This window comes from Hippoglossus stenolepis, chromosome 3 (genome assembly GCF_022539355.2).
Source record: "Hippoglossus stenolepis isolate QCI-W04-F060 chromosome 3, HSTE1.2, whole genome shotgun sequence".
Classification (NCBI taxonomy): domain Eukaryota; kingdom Metazoa; phylum Chordata; class Actinopteri; order Pleuronectiformes; family Pleuronectidae; genus Hippoglossus; species Hippoglossus stenolepis.
Genome location: NC_061485.1, coordinates 8,527,267 through 8,546,743, shown reverse-complemented (window position 1 = coordinate 8,546,743; position 19,477 = coordinate 8,527,267). Strand labels below are relative to the sequence as shown.

Here is a 19,477-nt window from a genome sequence, read left to right as displayed (position 1 = left end):
TTTGTGTGTCAGGTGAGAACAGGTGAAGCCGCAGGGTGCACGCTGACCTCACTGTGTCACTTCCACTCCGACTCACATCAAGTTTGTTTAAGATGCCGCCACTTTCCTCGAGGCTCATTTCAAGCTTGTGCGAGCAACATGGAAAAGGGAAAGAGGTGGCTGGAGGCAGGAAGTACTCTGGATTGTACTATTATGCGGCAGATTTTTACGGCGTGCAGTGTTTGATTAATATTTTTTTGACAAACATTTAGGATAACAGCATACAGTGTACTGTACATGCTCGGTTCAGATCCCCTCAGCTTGGAACATTCGAGACATAAAGTGATAAAAGCTGTAAAAGTGTCTTTTATAGCTTTGTTCTTGTTTTCCCTTGTCTTGACCTCTCCCTCCTGAGATGTAGCAGCTGTTGGTGCATGTTCAGCGACACGTAACACAAATAGACCCGTGCAGATAAAGCAGTGGGACAGAGTAAGTACTAACTATCAGAGCGATGCAGGGAGTGTGCAGCGTTTCCCCCGAGTATCAGAGTCAAATGTAAAACAGAGTGCCAGAGCATTCACATTAGAGTTACATTATATTCATCTCCCCTTCATGAAACATTCAACCTCTCTAAATATTGCATATGTCGTGAAATTTTGTTGATACATCAACCCTTCTGTGAATAATTAATCCCTCCAGTTATCCTGAGTAATAATTTTATGTAAGATATCAGCGACTGTAGTTTATAGGTAATAAAGATTGTGGTGCAAGAGCTTGTAGAAAACTTTAGAAATGATCTGGAACTTAATCAAGTTGTGATTATAAGAGTTTTAGGGCCACTTTAAGGAATAAAATGTGATACTTTGAGAGTAAATTTGTAATATTATGAGATTAAAGTCTTAATATTACAATAATTATAGTTTTATGTAACTTTTTTCTCATTAGATTACGACATCATCTCGTAATATGATGACTTTTTCTTGTTTGATTACATCTTTATTCTTGTGATATTATTCTTGAAATATTAGACTTTTTGTCTCTTCAATATGGCCCTAATATTCTGTTGTGTGATTTCACTCTCAGGAATACTTGTGCTAGTTCTTTTATTCACATTAAAATTATTGACATTAGTAAGTGCAATAGTATAACAAAAATTACAAAAAAATTATTAGGACAAATACCACAATATCAATCCATCATTGTTAAGAATTCCGTAAGTAAATTGTTGGATCTGCACCTTGAAGGTAATTTGCAGCAAGAAAAAACACTTTGTACTTTTTTTATCTTTTAATCAATTTTCACCTGACGCCATTTGCATGTTTGGGATTCCTTTCTGACTAAGATTTGAAAATTACTAAATGTTAATTACTTGAGTTAACATGCTAATGGAAATATTCATATTCTCAATGTTCTTTTGAAGTCAGGTGGTGTGAGACATTTTAAATGAACTGGAGTTTGTCGCACAATAGCTTTGTGGCAGTCATACAGTAACACAGGCACTTAAGTTAACCAGCCAGCCAGCATACAGCCTTTGAGAGAGATGATAGTTCACCAAGATATATGACTGTTTTTCTTTAAAAAGAATCTTCACTGTGAATTACAAAGTCAGAGAAGTAGAACCAGAGAGATTACTTCTCCTCAGTCCTGGATGTCCAATAACTCAGGTGAGTGGGTAAGTCATGTTGGGAGATGGGCCCACTCTGTGTGTGTATATGTGTGAGAGAGTGTGTGTGTGTGTGTGTTCCAAAAAATGCCAGAGCCAATCACCACAAAGGAATTTAGTGCCTATGTGCTTCCTGCTCCAGTGGGCAGATAAGATTATAGCATTTAGATTCAGAAGCAGACATTCTCTCACTTCAGGCTGAGTAGATCACCGCGCCTGTGAAAACCTCAGCAGCGGCACTACATCAACAACATGCTGCTGCCTTTGGCTCTAATTTGTGGATGCACTAAATCAGACCTGCTGTACAACACATTTTTTTCAGTGTCTGCGGTTACAGTTAAGCTCGTTGTGTGTGTACCACTATCTACTGCTCAGTTCTGCCACCTCACTGCGCATGTGCAATCGAACATACAAAGGTTTAAGATTTTTTTTTCAAGTTTGCTTTACTAGAGGATAAACAGGTTTTAACTCTTCCTTCGCATCTTCTCTCACCAAGACGCTGTCAAAATCTCTGAGTGCCTTTGAACGGGAGGAACAGCACTCTCCTCCCTGCTTGTCTCCCATGCCTGCAGATTTTCCGCAAAACACTGTTCCATGTAATAAAGGACATTTGACAGTATAGTTTGTGTGGACGTCATTTCAGCTTTAAATCATAGACTTTATATAAAGATGGATGATACGTCTCTACTTCCTCCCACTGCACAAAAATAAAAGCCAAAATAACCCTCGTACTGGTGCTATTTGGAGCCAGTCTGCTCTGTAGCGATCGTGGAGTGGAGCAGTGCAATCAAGGTCCTGTCGATGCACATGCGCCACCAATCACGCTTCAGTCTCAGCTGTCAATCAATCATGGCATTTCCCCCAGTTTTTATAGCATCAAATGATTAATTAAAACCAAACTAATCAGAAACATGAACACTTGCACAAACATCGGTGTCATGAGTAATGAAATGACATAAACCATCGTGTGTGACGTGTCCCTTGAATTTTCATCTGGTAAAATGGAGGAGGTGGGTTTAATAACCTATACTGCAGCCAGCCACCAGGGGGCAATCCAGATGTTTTGGCTTCACTGATGGAGAGCTGTCACTTCATCCATCTTTATATACAGTCTACGCTTCAAGTTGAGTGGGCCTAATAACTCTCAAATAATGGCAACGAAAAGCTATAAGTGATTATTAAACTTACATCTTATATTTAAAGCTCTGTCACTGCTCGTTTACATCAACATGTGCAGTGTATGAAGTTAACTTAATGCTGTGTGACAAGTTTCTTTATTTATTTATTTGGCAGTAATCCCAGAAACAGTGTGGCTGTGATGATTGATTGAAATTATGACAAAAAAACATTATACAATAAACAGATGAATGAAAAACCCTAAACCATGTTGAACCCACAGACACAATGTCACCGTCGTGTCCTGCACAGCAGAGGTGAGGTGACACTCTGTCAGTGCGCAACTCTTCCTGCAATTAAATCTAGTGGCGTGCTATAACCTGAAATGATCTTCCTGCTTGATATAGTCGTAATTCTATCAGCCACGGGCCGAACTCTAATCTTATTATCTGTTGTTAACGGAGTTGGGGTTGGGTGGGGGCTCGGCAGTGATGGGGATCTCCACAGGGCAGATTACCTCTGCATTATCCACTCAGAATAGGACATTATCACCTATCACGAGCCAGAGGTGTCGATTGATCCAATCACGTTGTCCCTCTAGTGATGCGGGCCACTCCCATCATCAGTTAATTATAGGGAAGATGAGACACTTTACTTCAGTGGAGAGATCTGGATCAGCCTGCTGGTGTATGACTGTACTGCATGTTGCTCACACAGGTTTTAAGAGATGCTTTTCACTCAGCTCAGTCTGCTCTCTGAGAAAAAAAAATATTTAGAGAAATGGTTTTGTAGATATTTTACACACCAACAATATAAGGACAGTATTTACCAAGGTTTCAGCCTCTTTCTCCTAAACGAGTTGTCCTGCTGTCGTGTACAAACAGTGCAGCTCCAGCAAAACTATGAATATAATGGAAAGCAGCATAAGTCTCTTCGTGCTTTCTAGATATGGCAATGCTTTTCTCATATTGTTTTAAATCTACAACAGAGGTTGTAAGTGCAAAGTTGGGTTTACCCATTTGTCAAAACTGAGACTTAAGTTGAATTTCATAAATACCAGTATTTCCTTAAAGGGACTGATTTGATGTTAGAGTCGCCACTGGACAATTGATAATGAAAGGAGCCTAAAACTGTTGTTAGCTTCAAGTACTGTGCAGGATCTTCTTCCTTATTGATCAGCCACGTCTCACCTCTTGTCTTCTTATCCAGTTGACCACAAAAACCAAGCTCAATCCATTATTGATTCTCATTTCGTCAACTGATAGAATATATGACAAAAATATATCCATGTGCAAACATAAGTAGTTCTTCTTCTTTCAAAGAATTAAGTGTTTAGTGTTTGATTTATTATATTGTACAAGTGGGATACATAGAAACAGAAACAAAGCAGCCATGTTCAGATATTCTCCTTGTCTTGTTTTGTAACAGAATGTAGTAGCTGAAAACCAGAACAGCTAAAATTAGAGAAAGCAACAAACAAAGCAGTCATGTGCACATTCAGAGAAAAGGGCTGAATGTGCACATGACTGCTTTGTTTGTTGCTTTCTCAAATTTTTTTATTGCTATAAAAATATCAGTAAAATTAGATATCAACATTACATAAAGGATAAAGGATATGTGTTGAGCCAATGCCCCCTGCCCTCAGTGGTCATCTTGTGTACACTTTTATCTTTCTTTTATTCAACTTGAATCTAAATCTTAAGGGATCAATGCTGAAATTAAAAGCCACTCATCAAAAGGCGTATTTCAGGTTCAGTGTCCATGCTCAATGTCTATTCTAGGACAATGTTGCATTAACACAAGCACAGACATATAGAGTGTTGGTCTTACTGGCATCAAGACCCTTTTTGTCTGCCTCTTCTCATCCCAAGATGAAGGGTGGTTGACTGGTTGAGTATTTGCTCTCAGTCATCGCTGCAGCCGACAATTTACTGCGAGCAATCGGACCAATTGCTGTCAAACAATCAACACCATGTAGCAAAGTAGCCGTACCGGTGGTCAAGGTCTGCAGAGTAGTGGGGAGAAATAGCTTGTGTGACTTTGAAAAGCAGAACACGATGTACTCTGCTAACTAGCCATTCAATACCTGGGTGTTGTTTTTTTCCTTTCCACTGAGAGCAGATGAGTGTTTTGGTTGGAAATGTCATGTTAGTGCAGACTAGCTTATAGGCTCACTGTTGCAGAACGGACAGAAATAGCAACAAAGGTCGATGTGGCATAAAATTGACATCAGATTGCTTAATGTAGGAACAGTAATGAGGTGACCTTTCATGAGGAACGCATAACTTGCAAGCTTTGGTTTTAAGCAGATATAAACCACACGAATGAAGGATTATGAAGGAAAAGTTTCTTAGACGTGTTATATAAAAACAAGACATTTTAAGACAGGGGCCGTGGCACAACTTATCCTTTTAGGTGTTGTTTAGAAAGCGTAGACGTTTTTAGATTCACTTGAAATAAAAAGGGGTTGAATTTTAATTTAATTCGTGGCATGTTATATTTGTCACATTGTCTTAATTCTAGTTCAAAAACCCTGATCTGTGTGTGCATGGCCCATAAGTTTGTACAGCTGCACAGGAGCGGAGCCGATAAACGATGGCCTTTTTTAAAGCTCACCAGATCCGGACATCGTATCCTTTATGAGAAATAGTGCGTTACAAACCAGACACAGATCACACCTGGCTGCTAAATACGTACGGCTGGATACCCTTATATGTTTTCTTTTTTTAGCGCTATTTGATGTTGTGTTCAAAGACCTGTTCACTAACATAGTGCCAATGTTCTGACACAAAAAAACAACAAAGTGTTTACGCTGCATCCACCTTTGAATTATTTTTGGACTGAGATGCCCTTTTCAAATTGAGAAAGAGAAGTCAAATCAAACGATACACATTGTTTAATTTATTTTTCTCATATGAAATTTCTTAGGAGGGCAGCATGTGGATTGGTTATTACTGTTGTCTCACAGCAAGAGGATTACCGGTTCAAATCCCTGTTGGGCCGGGGTCTTTCTGCTTGGATGCACGTTCTTAGGCTTCCTCAAAACGATTAAGGTTAGGCTAATTGAAGACTCTAAATTACCTGTAGGTGTGAATGGGAGTGTGGATGGTTGCTGTTTGTGTCTCTTTGTGTATGCTGGTCCTGCAATTCGCTGGTCTCCTGTCCAGGGAGTACTCCGCCTCTCTGTTAACTGGGATTGGCTCCAGCACCCCCCTGGGACCCTTAAAAAGGATAAGCGGCATAGATAATGAATGGATGGATGGACATTTTCTTGGGCATTAGTTTTTCACTGCATTGTACTGCCATTGTACTGGGTTTAGTCCTTAGTCACTACTATTAAGAAACTGACAGTTTTATTTATTTTGGGAAAATATCACTTGCATATTCTACAGCAATCATAAGAAGAAGTTGTTAAAAAAACATTTGCCTGCTTTGCCTGAATCACCTAAGTTATGTTGCCATCCCCACTTTACATAGTATTCACTTGTCTGCCTCAGAAACGCCTCAATGAAAGTTTCCACATGTCTTAATGGTGGCTTCGTTCCATTTAGGTGTGCCAGCAGCCAACACAATGAGCCAGCGATGCACATTAGCAGAGTCTTGGCACAGGTACCTCAAAGTGGAACGCAGCCATTGTTGATATACAGTAGCACCTGACTGACAAGTCAACTGAGCAGGGGATGAAGTAAAGGTTCAGTTGGTTGGAAGTAGAATTTTTTTTTTCTGTATACAGACTTCTTGGCTCGATTTGGGTCTATAGGGGTGTTCAGCATCAGGACCAAAGATTTAAACGTACAATATGTAACTTGTAAATGTTGTTGTCTTCACCAACATTCCTTGTCCCATAATCTTCTTGGGTCGCTTGGTTCCCCCTGTGTTTTTGCACTTATTTATTTGTAATATTAATAATGTAAGAGCGCAAGTCAACAAAATATATAACGAGTCTAGTAATATTTAAATATTTTAATGATTCATTTTGACATATAATATTAATAACTTAAATATTAGTGTTAATTATAGGAGTGGCTAATTCTGTGCTGACAGCCAAGCACCAAAAAGGTGTTTCTGCTTAGATGGGTCGGTAGTTTATACTGTATTTTTGTGTGTGTGTACAAAATTAGTGGCAGCCACAGTGGAAAGTCTATAAAAATCCCAACCCACACACTTTTAAGCCTACGGTAACCCCTGCACACCTTTCTACTTTAGAACTGCAGGCAGGACATTGTTTAGTGTTACACAACAGCACCAAATTTCATCTATTATTAACACATAAAAACCCTCAGACCATTTCTCCTTTCAAATTTGAGTTTTACTCCTGAGAATGGAGCAAAACGACCCCCTCCCGAAATTCATCAGGGATGTACAGTTAGAGGACAGTTTCTTATTTTAAACACATCCACTGATTTTTTTTTGCCACAAATTTGCCGGATGTGGCAGCAGCCTCGTACTAAAGATAATCCCTCTGATCATGTTTCTGTGGAGCCCGAACCAAACATTGATTTGTGTAACACTGGATAAATCGCCCCCCTTTCTATCTCAGTCAAGTGTCTCCTCTCTGACGTAAACAGATGTTCTCTGCTCTAAAGCAGCTTACATGAGCAGTCTGTGAAGCCCTTTAGGGTGGTGCTGCTGAGTGAACTGCCTCCAACGCCTCGGTGTTGTTGATCTCATGTACCATCTTATTGATGCACTGTTTGAGTGAATTATAAAAACTACCATTAGACATAGGCATGTGTGTCTGTGTGTTCCAGTTAAACTTCACGAGTCTTATATGTAAACAGTTTACAGAGGAGAGGTAGCCCCCCTCCCTCAATTTTCTGGTCTGACCGAACTGGGGTAGTGATCATTGCGGGTATAGGACAGAAGATGTAGAGCCATGTATGGAAATGTGCCCTCATTAGTTTCTGTTCTCATTCTCCCCGCTCCGCTTCTCCTTCTTCTTCTCTCTGTTCATTTTTCTCTTTCTGTTGCTTCGTCTCTTTTCTTTGGTGGAAATAAAACTGGGTCATATCCTCCCTCCTGCATCGCGGCCTCAGTGGTTTAAATGGAATAAGGCGGAAAAAAAGGAGGTGAATTAACTCAGAGCTGGTGGATGTGCAGGGAGATGGAGATGTATGGATGGCAGTGTAGGCATTGTCAGTAACACACACACACACACACACACACACACACAATCACAAACCTGGTGAGCTTGCGTAGACTCATAAATGGCTATGAGGAGTCGATTTAGGAAACGATTCAGTCAAATAAATGCGGTGCCTTTACCGCCTACATGCTGTGGCTAAAGTATGTAAATGCATACTTTTGCGAGCTGTAGCAAACACTATATTATGGGGGGGGGTTCCAGAGCGTGGTCTTTCAGTTTTCGAGTAGGATTTATTGATTTGACGCAGTAGTGTTTGCACTGAGATACCCCCTGCTTGTGCTCTCGTCGTGATTTGCTCCGCTTGTGCTCAAACTGTGCACTTGCACTCAGACATTTTGTTGCTTGAACAGATTTCTTGCCCTCCAGTTTCAACTCTTGTTCTCGTGTTAACGGAAAATGTCTGCTCTCAGATTTGTCTTTTGCTTTTTATTTGGCTCTTGGTGAAATTTCTCAAACCAATAGCTTGCCTGTTGCAGGGTTGACAGATGAACTGTCCTGCCTGTCCTGAATTGTCTGCTTCCTGTGCGACCTCTAGGCTTCTTACTGTCTATGCCCAGGATCCTTGCTATAAAGTCTATAAAATTGTCCGATGGAATTCCTCCACTCAAGTTATTCTACAGAAATCACTGCTGAAGGTATGAAGCTGGATTATCAATATGTTTTGACAGTTTCTGACACCGGGGGCAGATGATTAATGACTGGACGCGCTGCACGAGGGAAAGAAACAGACTTTATGAGCATAATCAGGCTCATTTATATGCTTTTCATTCATGTGGAATGAGCTGAGAAATTCAAAAGGTTTTGTAGACCTCAAATCTTCAAACTTATGGTGTAGTGTGTGTTCATGTAGCATATGTGTGCATATTAGATTACATGTACATGTAGGTGTGATATATGTTGCACTAAATCAGCTCTAGCATGACTCCTATATCATATGTATAACGCCTGTGTCTCCATTGTGGGTCTATTTGAATTGTTGGCATGTCTTCAGGTTAGGTTGTGTCTTAAACATCAAGTTGCATGTGAGGCATTTTTGACGTTTGTTCGCCTACAGCTTTGACACTTACATACAATGCTGCTTGTGTAACACTCAGTCCAGAAGCACTTGAATCATATCTCTTCTCTCTCAGCGCATCTTATCCACTATTGTGTGTCTTTTTCTCTCCTGTACAAGGTGCATCTCACCGCTGCTTTTCTTCCTGCTACATCTTTATCTAACGTTTCAGACGTTTCAGCATGGACTGCCTGCCGCCACAGCTCAATAGTCCTGTCAGGTTCACCCTCTTAATGTGGGAAGATGTCAGAAACTCCCTACACACACACACACACACACACACACACACACACACACACACACACACACACACACACACACACACACACACACACACACACACACACACACACACACACACACACACACAGATGAGGTACACACACAAATGCACAAAGGTTACCTAGTTATTAATTTTAACTGCATTATTTCTAAATTACCACAAACATTTTTAAACATTTCTGTACCACATATCAGAATTAGCAGTGTATCTGCAGGAAGTAAATAGCTGCTATTATAGCCGCTCTAGTGATTTATTTGCTACACAATAGTTATACAATGCATGCAATTTTGTGACATGCATTAGTTTGCAAGATCATTGCAATAATTTATGATAATCTGTGCATATCCGTAACCAATGGGATGAAACTAAGGCCATATTAAGGTATAGGAGAAATAAAGATAAACTGATAAAAACTTGGTCACATAAAAGATTATAGGCAAAGTTTGTACTTTAAAATGTTAGATTCATAGAAAATTCCTAAATCGATGTAACTATTCTCACATGATTTACTGTATCAATTCAGATAAGTGTTGTTTGAGCTCGCACCACCTACACTACCTTTAACACACTCAGCATGTAAAAAGAGTTGATGACCTCAGTGTTAGACCGTTTTTTTATCTGTCTGAGATCCAGTGGCTGCTGGGGAAAGATTAGTCGATTAGAAAGTCATCGCTCTGAGATCGGCCGGCAAGCCTCATCGGATGAAACATGTTTAGAGCAAACAAAAGCTCAGCTCCGCTGTGTCCAAACATCACCGGACCACTTTGATCTGCTCGCTGCTCCTGTCGAGGCTACAAGAATCTCCCTCACATCTTGACATGTCCGTCTTGCAATCAAAGCCGTGTCAGATGTGGGGGCTTGTTTCTCGAGACTGCCACGGCTATTCTCACATTAATTACTTGACAACCCCTCAGAGGACCAGGAGGTTATGCCAGCCCTGCAGGTTGTCAACACTTAACAAATCTCTGACATCTCAGACGTGTAGTAGGCTCTCTGCTTTGCCCAACAATATATTATTATGCTTTATAGTCATGTAACAATAATCCCTGTCATTAGTGAGTCCTCCTCAAACAGTTTTTCAATACACTTTATTGTTTGGCTGATGGATGTTTGTGTGTAGAGCTTTTTATAAACAGTCTGAGGAGCAGAGTGTTAGAAAACTTTGTATTCATCCGAATGTTGCTGCCATGAATGCTCTGTGCCAGTCTGATGCAAATAATCAAATTCACAAGTCTGGCAGGTCAGATATTATTGCTTGCAGGCTAGTTTTGGTCGTGGGCCACAAGATTCTGGCCGCTGCTGTAGTTTATCTGAGGACGTAGAAGAAGACAAGTTCAACTCGGTCCACAGACTGAAGACACGCTGCCCCGCCCCACTGACGACAAGGCAATGTTTTTCCTGTCCTTTCACATTTCATTTATAATAATGATAATATTTTACATATATTGACAAACCACAATCTTTTTGTAGCTGCAAAATTTTATAACAAACAGGGATCGCGTGTCCACATCGAACCAAATTCGACACCACACTTCCTCGGGCCATTAACGTACCAAGTGTGAAGCCGATAAGATGAATGCTGCGGATGTTATGAATTCCACAGACAGACAGACAGACATCCATCTGTGGAATTAGTAAGTAGATGGTACTGAATAAATTGTTGCCCTTCTCTTATGTTTCCCTCTCATATTGGATGATGAGGGTCTGGGTGGTGTTCATGTTGCAAAATCAGCGTTTTTCTAAGCTATGATTAAATTTGTTTGTGAAGGAGAAATGTAAAAAAACAGGTTTGATTAAATAAAGAAAACTCAAACAGTGGGTGTGAACGTATGATTTAATTAGGCAGTAGATGGAATCCACCCAGTCTCTCCCGAAGAGGAATCGGTTATTGTTCACAGCCCCTCCGGAGAGCAGGGGCTCAATTCAAACTGTTACTATGCAATTTTGTTGAGTCTGTTCTAACACAGTTTCCTACAGATAATCTGATAACTCTATCATGTATATCCTGTCGAGTTGGTGCATGCGTTTGTCCTCAGGCTTGCCATAGGAGGACATTAGGCAGCGCTTAGAGCTGAACCTGATCAGATTTACAGTGAGACAGAGGGAGAATAAGACACATGGGAAATCGAATGGAGCTGAACTCATCAACACAAGTGCTTGAATATCGTGCAAACAAACTGCAATCCTCAAATAGTTTCACTAGTGCTCTGCAACAACACATCGGCCTCATATTATGTTTATGGAAGCCATTTCGGCATTTACATATTTCATTTCCAAAATGGCTCAAAGTGGAGACTAAAATACATAATTTATCTCAATGCAGCTTCAGTTAGATTTACCGCAGCTATCATTACATGAGGGCGACGTTGTGGCTCATTCTCCATCAAATCCCATCATATAACATCTAAAATAGTTTTAATGGACTCAAAGCACAGTTTTTTGTGAGGCAAACCTATAGTGAATGTCATGGTGTTTGGGTTTAGAGCGGTGGCTTCGATGTATCTAACACGAATGCAGACTGAGCCTTTTCTGGCTGAGATTCTTTTTTTTGACAGATCAAGAAAGCCAGTGTATTGCATTATTTAAGCACAAATGCCTTCTTGCACTCAAACATCTTTTTCTAATTTCTGACTCAGAGGGAATTCAGGGAGAGAGTATTACATATGCTGTTTCATTCCAAAAGTTTTGATGCCTCTTTTAGCCGTACACTCTGAGATGAGCAGCAAAGAACTGACTTAAGCTTCCTCACAATTCTTGTTACTTGTCTATTTTTGTCTTTGTGTCTTTTGTTTTCTCTCTCCAGTCGAAGTTTAACTCTGTGTCCAGATCTGTAGTCTGTTTGGCTGCTGGTGTAAAAGGGCTGTGTGCCCTTGTCAACGTTTGGAGGTGCTCAGACAGACCATAATGATCTGGCAGGAGTCCAAGACAACGCAGCACATGAGGAGACAAGGTTCTGCTACTGATACTGTAGGTTAGGAGTGTGTCCTCTCTCACTTTATCTCTTACAACAACACAAGTACCCTGAGTGACTCACCACTGTGCAGTGAGAAAACGTGCTGCGGTTTAACCTCTGACAGGGTTTCTGCAGTTTTCAACAAGTTCAATCTAACTTTTTAAGACTTAAAATCTTGAGTAGTACAACTGTAGGTTTAGCAGTAGTGCTTTTTTTTACCTACAAAACTCGTACGTAAATCCTTCCCTCCTTTCTTTTTATGGCTCATGGCTCATATCCATTATCTCCCTGTGTCTCTTAAAGGCCAGCTGTCCTCCTCTCCTCTCCTCTCCTCTCCTCTCCTCTCCTCTCCTCTCCTCTCCTCTCCTCTCCTCTCCTCTCCTCCCTCTCCTCTCCTTTCCTCTCCTTTCCTCTCCTCTCCTCTCCTCTGCCTCTCCTCTCCTCTCCTCTGCCTCTCCTCTCCTCTGCCTCTCCTCTTTCTTCTGATGACACAAGGTCAGTAGATGTCAGCACGCCCTGCTCAGAGACATAATTCAATTTCTTTTGACCATGGCCTGTCATCGTTTAAGGTATTTAGAGTGTTGGAGTTTGTCTTCTTCATTAGCCTGCTCTTGAGTAAAGCGTACCAGGTCAATATGACCACGACTCTGTGTAGTAAAACATTACTTGACAAAGGATCGTCCTTTACCAGCTCTACGTTCATGACATTTAAATGAGGCTGTAATCGAACCCTTGAAAATGAAAGTTTAGCCTCTTTGTTTTCGCAGCCCCTTTTGAAAATGACTCTCTCAAAAGTATTCCTGAGGAAAACGTGACATACAAACTGAACTGCACAGGCACTCATGTTCATATTCACATGAAGCCAGCTCACACACATCTTATCACGCACAACTTCAGGAAAATGTGTGACTCATAGATCTGGCATTTAGACATAAATGCCTCATATTAGTAAATGCCCCCTTGACCTCTCTCCTTCTTTCCGTCTTTCACTCATTCTCTCTGTATAGTTACCAAACACAAACAACAATCTTGTTGTAGCTGCAAAATGTTATAACAAACAAGAAATAAATAAATACAAATGATGCCTGTTGACTACAATGCTCCAAGGCGCATGTATTTCTACACACTCTCACGTACAAGCACTTTCTAGTATACACTTCTAGTGTCACTGTATTATTACATGCATCTCCTATTCTGTAGTTTCCACTTCCTCTGTGTGCCACACTGTGGCCTAGGAATTGCTTTTGGCAGTATATCTGATTGTTGTAAGGGTTTGGGCTAATCCAATAACAGGCCCCTGTTTGTAGACAAGACACTGTTAAGTTGTCAGCAAGCCATGCTGTCTAAGAAAGACGAAAGCCTTGAAGATTCCTGACTGAGTCAGCGGTACATGCACAGAATAGTGCCCACGGAAAATGTAATTGCTTAAATTAGACTTTCTGGAAGCTTGAATTGAACTAAATGGCAGAATCTGAAATGATCTCAATCTGAAACATTTGGTATCGAAGCTCTGAGTGAAATGAAACGCTGTCGCTGCACCAGGAGAAGAGCACCTTCCTTTTACCACCAATACATCTGGTCATTGAATTTCCTTTTTTTGGATAATGCAGTTTAAATAGATTCAGTTTTATTTTAAACAGTCTTTAAGCCAGTCACATGCACATCAGACCTTATGAATCTGAGATGGCTGTAATCCCATTCTAACAACTATTTCAGCTGCATTCAGATTTACATCCTAACATCAAGTTTTCTCTGTCATCACTTGATCTGGTGTTATCAATAAATGTTCTTTGATTTTGAAAAGTGTAACCGAACCTTCTGTGTTCAGCCTCTGTTGGAGAACAGCTGCTGTGCCAGCAGGTCTCCCTGCTCCACTGCTCCCAGTGCATGGCTTCTGTCTCCCTCACATACCACTGAAGTTTTATTGAGCTTTCCCTCTATTTTGTAATCTTGTTTCTGCAGTGTGTGTTTCTGAACATCTTAACCTGGTTAGAATATAGCGGTCCAATGACTTTCACACATTCAGTAGAGTGGTCACTGCCAAATTGATGCTATGGACCACATCCACAGGTATCAAGGCATTTCCTTTCATCATCTGCCTGATAATTATAAATTACGTAGCCTCATCTGTCGCTTGCTGTCTCACCCCAACCCCGCCTGCTCTCTTTGAACCTCAACTTTCCTCACTCTCTCTTTTCATGCATTTTGTTCAAAGTAGCCTAAACACAGCTGAGAAAGTTTTAGGGCCCAACAGATTCAGGCCTACATCACCAACAGAACAGTGGTTTTAAGCTATCTGCCTTAGCATTATAAGGCAACAATTCATCATGCGTGACTTCATGGTTCCATATATGAATCAGGGGTAAAAGTATTGAGTTAGTTGAGTGGCGTGCAGCAGCTTTTAGAGTAACTTTAATTGATTGTGAGTGCATTTTGACATTTTAGATTTTGTAAAGGCAAATCGATGATCTATGTTGTGACCAAGTCAGGGTTGTAAAACAAGACGTTACATTGCTCAACAATGCAAAACAACAAATTAGTCAAGCTCACATTTGGCTCTTTGCCTACCTTGTTTCTGTCTTAATCAAAAAATATTGCAGAGATTTGGCAGCCTGTGAGCTCACGTCAGCTGGTTTGGTCGTGTTTTAATTTCTGTCGGCCTTCTCATGTGGAACTGTTGTATCAGAATGTGAGGTCAGAGTTTGGTGCCCAGGCTGTTGACATTTAAATGTGCACAGAGGGAGACGGGAAGTGATGATCGCAGCACACCACCTCTCTTTAGGGAACGTTCGCGTCCACAGGTGGACGTGGACTGATTAAATGCTGCATGTAAGCAGCCGCAGTGACAATGAAGCATTGTGGTGTAGCAGCAGCACCTCAGGCAGATCAGTGGAGTGGGCTGAGCATCGTCGGCTTAAATAGATCGCTGGGGTTAAAAGGGTGCACTCGATATGCGCTGAAGATTGTCAAGTATGTCACATGTGAGTGTTGCTGTCGCACTCGTGCTGTCTGTTTGAACAGGCTGCTAGATTTTGCTCAGTTTCTGCCAAATCAACTGCTTTGCTCATCAAGCTCAACACGGATTAGTGGTACCATGAAATTCATTGTTATCTGGAATAGGAGGGATGTGAACTGGCTGCCTAAAATTGCACAGCCCCCTTTTTCCACTCAAACGATGATGTCTTATAGGTACATTGATTACAATACACTGATTAAACTGGATCATAGACCTTAATTTGTTTATTTGTCACACTGGCCCACCATGTTACCAAACAAATACCCAGTGCCACCAGTGGAAATCAAGATTGCTGCTAAAATGAAATACCTTAATTTTAGGTAAAGATGTTGTTGCACTTCTCTGTCAACATAGACAGAAAAATAATTATTTTAATAATCAATTTCACTAAACAAACAATTTTCAAGTGAAAATATATAAGTTGGGGTTATGGACTTATACTTGATGGACGTTTTTTGTATTTTGACTTTTCATTGACTAAATCAATTAATCAAATTATTCTATAATGACCATAACTGTTAGCTGCAGTTGTTTTATATAGCATGGACCAATGCCACATACCCCAGCATACAGTTAGTTTTGTTATGTCTGTCCATTATTGAGCTTTTAAATAAATACCTGTATCCCAAAAAGTATAATGTGACCAGTGACCATTTACATTATTTGATCAGAATGAATCAGTTCTACATCCACACTTTAGATTTGGCTGTCTGGTCTCAGAAGTGACCGGGAACCCAAAGTTCCCTCCAACAGAGCGTCATAGGTCCGCTGCTGCTGAGATTGGAGAACCTGCTTCAAGGACTACCATCTGAACAGCACTCCATCAACCCGGCCTTTGTGGTAAAGTAGTTAGCAGGAAGCCACTTTGAGTAAAAGGCCCATTACAGCCCGCTTCCAGTTTGCCAAACAGCATTTAAAGGACTCTGAGAGCATGAGGTAAAGGATTGTCTAGTCCGACGAGACAAAAACTGAGCCCTTTGGGCAGAACTCCAAATACTATGTCTGTTGGAGAGCAGGCTCTGCTCATCACATGGCGAATATATCACTATACTGGTGGCAGCATAGTGCTTTGAGAAGGAGGCATCTCAGGGGAAGAGACTGGACTGAGGGAAGAATGAATGCAGCCAAACACAAAAATATCTGTCCTTGAAGAAAACCAGCTCCAGAGTGCACTTGACCTTAGACTGGGGCAACTGTTCACCTTACAGTATGACAATGCCCCGAAGAGTACAGCCAAGACAGAACTGGAAGGGTCTGTCTGTCCTTGAGTGGTTCAGCCAAAACCCAGACTTAAACCCCATAGAACATCTGTGCAGAGACCTGAAGATGGCATTTCACAGATGCTTCCTTTCCAATCTGTCTCTCAAAAGGTGCTTTCCTGACCCATTCTCCACCAAGTTTATCCATCCAGTCGCTTTTGCATAATCCTGCTAATTAACAGACGGACAGACAAAAACACAAAAAAGACACACAAAAAAAAACATAACCTGGTGTAAAAACAGAAAATTGGTCTCTTTCTGAAACGACTGCAGCACAAAGGTCTGTATTGAAGTGCTTCACCGGGATTGTGGGTGGAGTGCAGTGCAGAGTGCCTGCATCAGTAAAGCACCCTTTATTACAGTAACCAATGCCCTTGTTGGTAATAGATGCAGTTTAATAATGTGTTTTTTTCAATGTTTACCTCAATGTCATTCAAAATATAAGTCTCTGCCTCTCCGGTCGATGCAAGAATCGCCGTAGCAACCAATGAAAATGATCGGATTTCATGTCTGACTGATTGCTTGAAACGACACCTACTATGATCAGCATTAGACAATGACAAGCAGGTCATTCAGGACATAATTGAACCACCTGATTGCCGCGGCTCTGTAAATACAAAAGCGCTCCTCGCGTGGATATTATAATTTAATTTGTGCTTGTCTTTTTTTGTCACAAATAAACTGGCTATGGGGTGAGTACTAATGAGCAAACAGAGAGAAATGTATCTGTGCACACAGCGAGAAACACACAGCAAGAAATTAAGTGTCAAGCTTCAAGGTATTGGTTTTTTGTCAAGATAATTGTACCTTGGCAAAACTGGTTTTGTTTAAGACATCAGTAATACATTTATTCACTGGAGCCGGGTGTGTCGTTATATTTTTCCTCCTCCTCTTTTTGTCGGAATCTATTCTATGCATCAGCACTACCATGACTAAAACCAAGATTAATTGCTTTCATATCTCACAATCGCTGGCACATAGAAACACACACACACACACACACACACACACACACACACACACACACACACACACACACACACACACACACACACACACACACACACACACACACACACACACACACACACACACACACACACACGAGCAGAGTGTCTTCTTCAGTACACGGTGTACCAGATCAAAATGAATCTGCATGGATCAAAACGAGACCAGTCTAATTGACAGTGAGTATTCAGCGTTGTGCCGCACGCCGCCATTCAACATGCACGTCCTCTTAGTTGGAACCAAAAATCTATACGAGGCAGGAAAAAGAAATATAAAAGATAAAGATAGCACTCTTCTGTCTTGTGGCTGCATATGGAGCAGAGAGGCAAGTGTGTGTATGTGGCGGTGCATCTAAAACAAACACTTGCTCATGCACCCGAATGCTGAGACAGTGCGTCTTTCTCTGTGCGTGTGCATCTGTGCACGGCTCTCCATGTTTATCATAACTGCATACAGATGATGTTGATAGGGGCTTGTTCTTCCCTTGAAGAAAACAGAGGCTCTATTTGCATCTGACATTAAAGAGGGGAGCGAGCACGGCGGCTTATTACAAAGCCGACAGGAGGAGAAGCCGATGCATAATGCACCTCCATGGACAGAAAAGAGCCGAGCAGTGAGGCTACCGCCTGCTCGCTCTTCTAACAGCATCAATTCTGCTTCCCCAATCATCTCTCTGTCTGACAGCTGCAATGAGTGGAGAGAGGCAGGGTGAGGGAGGGGAGGGGATGACTAGATACAGGAGAAATCACGCCGCTGTTTGAATATGCAATCAGTTTGGCGGCTACAATGACTGAGCAACATCATCTCAGCAGTGGAGAGTGAGTGTTGCTTTTTTTTGGAAACTGTGAGTGGGTGATATCAATATCAGGAGCAAGGAAGACAAAAAAGAAACAGAGAAGGAAAGAGGGAAGGAGGGAGAAAACAAGTGTGCAGCTCTGAGGCGTTCCATCATCCACCAAACTCCTGCAGCTTCCCACTTCCCTCCTCCTCCTCCTGGAGAAAGAGAGAGAGAGAGCAACAGAGAGAGGAAGAGCTGCAAGGAGAGAGAGAGAGAGAGAGAGAGAGAGAGAGAGAGAGAGAGGCAGCAACAGAGAGAGAGAGTGAGAGAGTCACGCTTACAAGCCAGTGGAGAAGAGGAGGATCTACAAAGGGAGAAAAAAAATCCTTCTCTCTCCTGCTGCCTCTCTTCGTGCATCCTACGGGCAGCGCGGAGCGAAGAGGAGCGCGGAGGACCCGGCTAGCATATTTTCTACGCTGCTTGCCCGCGATTTCTGTGGCTGCACCACAGTGCGTGGAGCGCAGGGGAGAGCCGCCGAGAGCTTCATCGGTGACAACGCTCCGCAGCCGAAGAAGAGCACCGTAGAGGAGCCAGGATGCTTAACAACCTGACCGACACGGAGGAGGGGGACGGGGGAGTGCAAAGCCAGGGTGAGTGATGGGATGTGTCATGCAGTCACACACACACACACACACACACACACACACACACACACACACACACACACACACACACACACACACACACACACACACACACACAGTAAACAGGGATGTTGACAGGGCAATGCACGACATACACATACTGTACATCTCAGAGAAATACATCCCAATACACAAGCATGATTTAGATTTACGTAAAACAACCTGATGGAAGTGAGTGGTCACTGGGGGAGTTGAAGTGTGTGTGTGTGTGTGTGTGTGTGTGTGTGTGTGTGTGTGTGTGTGTGTGTGTGTGTGTGTGTGTGTGTGTGTGTGTGTGTGTGTGTGTGTGTGTGTGTGTGTGTGTGTGTGTGTGTGTGTGTGTGTGTGTGTGTGTGTGTGTGTGTGTGTTACAGCATGGTACGGTGGAGGGGCCTGCTTGCCTCCACTGCTGTTGCTCTTACTGCAAGGCTGTTGTGACAGGAATAGTAATGGGCTCACTCCATACGATGGATGGTGAGTGTAAGGGCATTACACCACACACATTCACACGCACACACACACACACAGAAATACATTCA

At 41.8% G+C, this 19,477-nt stretch overlaps 1 protein-coding gene across 4 annotated transcripts in view; it reads left to right on the top strand.

Moving 5' to 3' along the window:
* slc12a5a (solute carrier family 12 member 5a) overlaps nucleotides 1–19,477 on the top strand; it is a 133,273-nt gene that overhangs the window by 27,753 nt on the left and 86,043 nt on the right. Inside the window, exon 1 of one of the 4 annotated variants that reach the window (XM_035152611.2) lies at nucleotides 18,225–18,905. The exons of the other annotated variants lie outside the window; for them this stretch is intronic. Within the exon in view, the coding sequence (XP_035008502.1) occupies nucleotides 18,851–18,905 (55 nt within the window). The 5' untranslated portion in view covers nucleotides 18,225–18,850. Of the gene's footprint in view, nucleotides 1–18,224; nucleotides 18,906–19,477 lie in introns of those variants that run through there. 4 annotated transcript variants of the gene reach the window in all.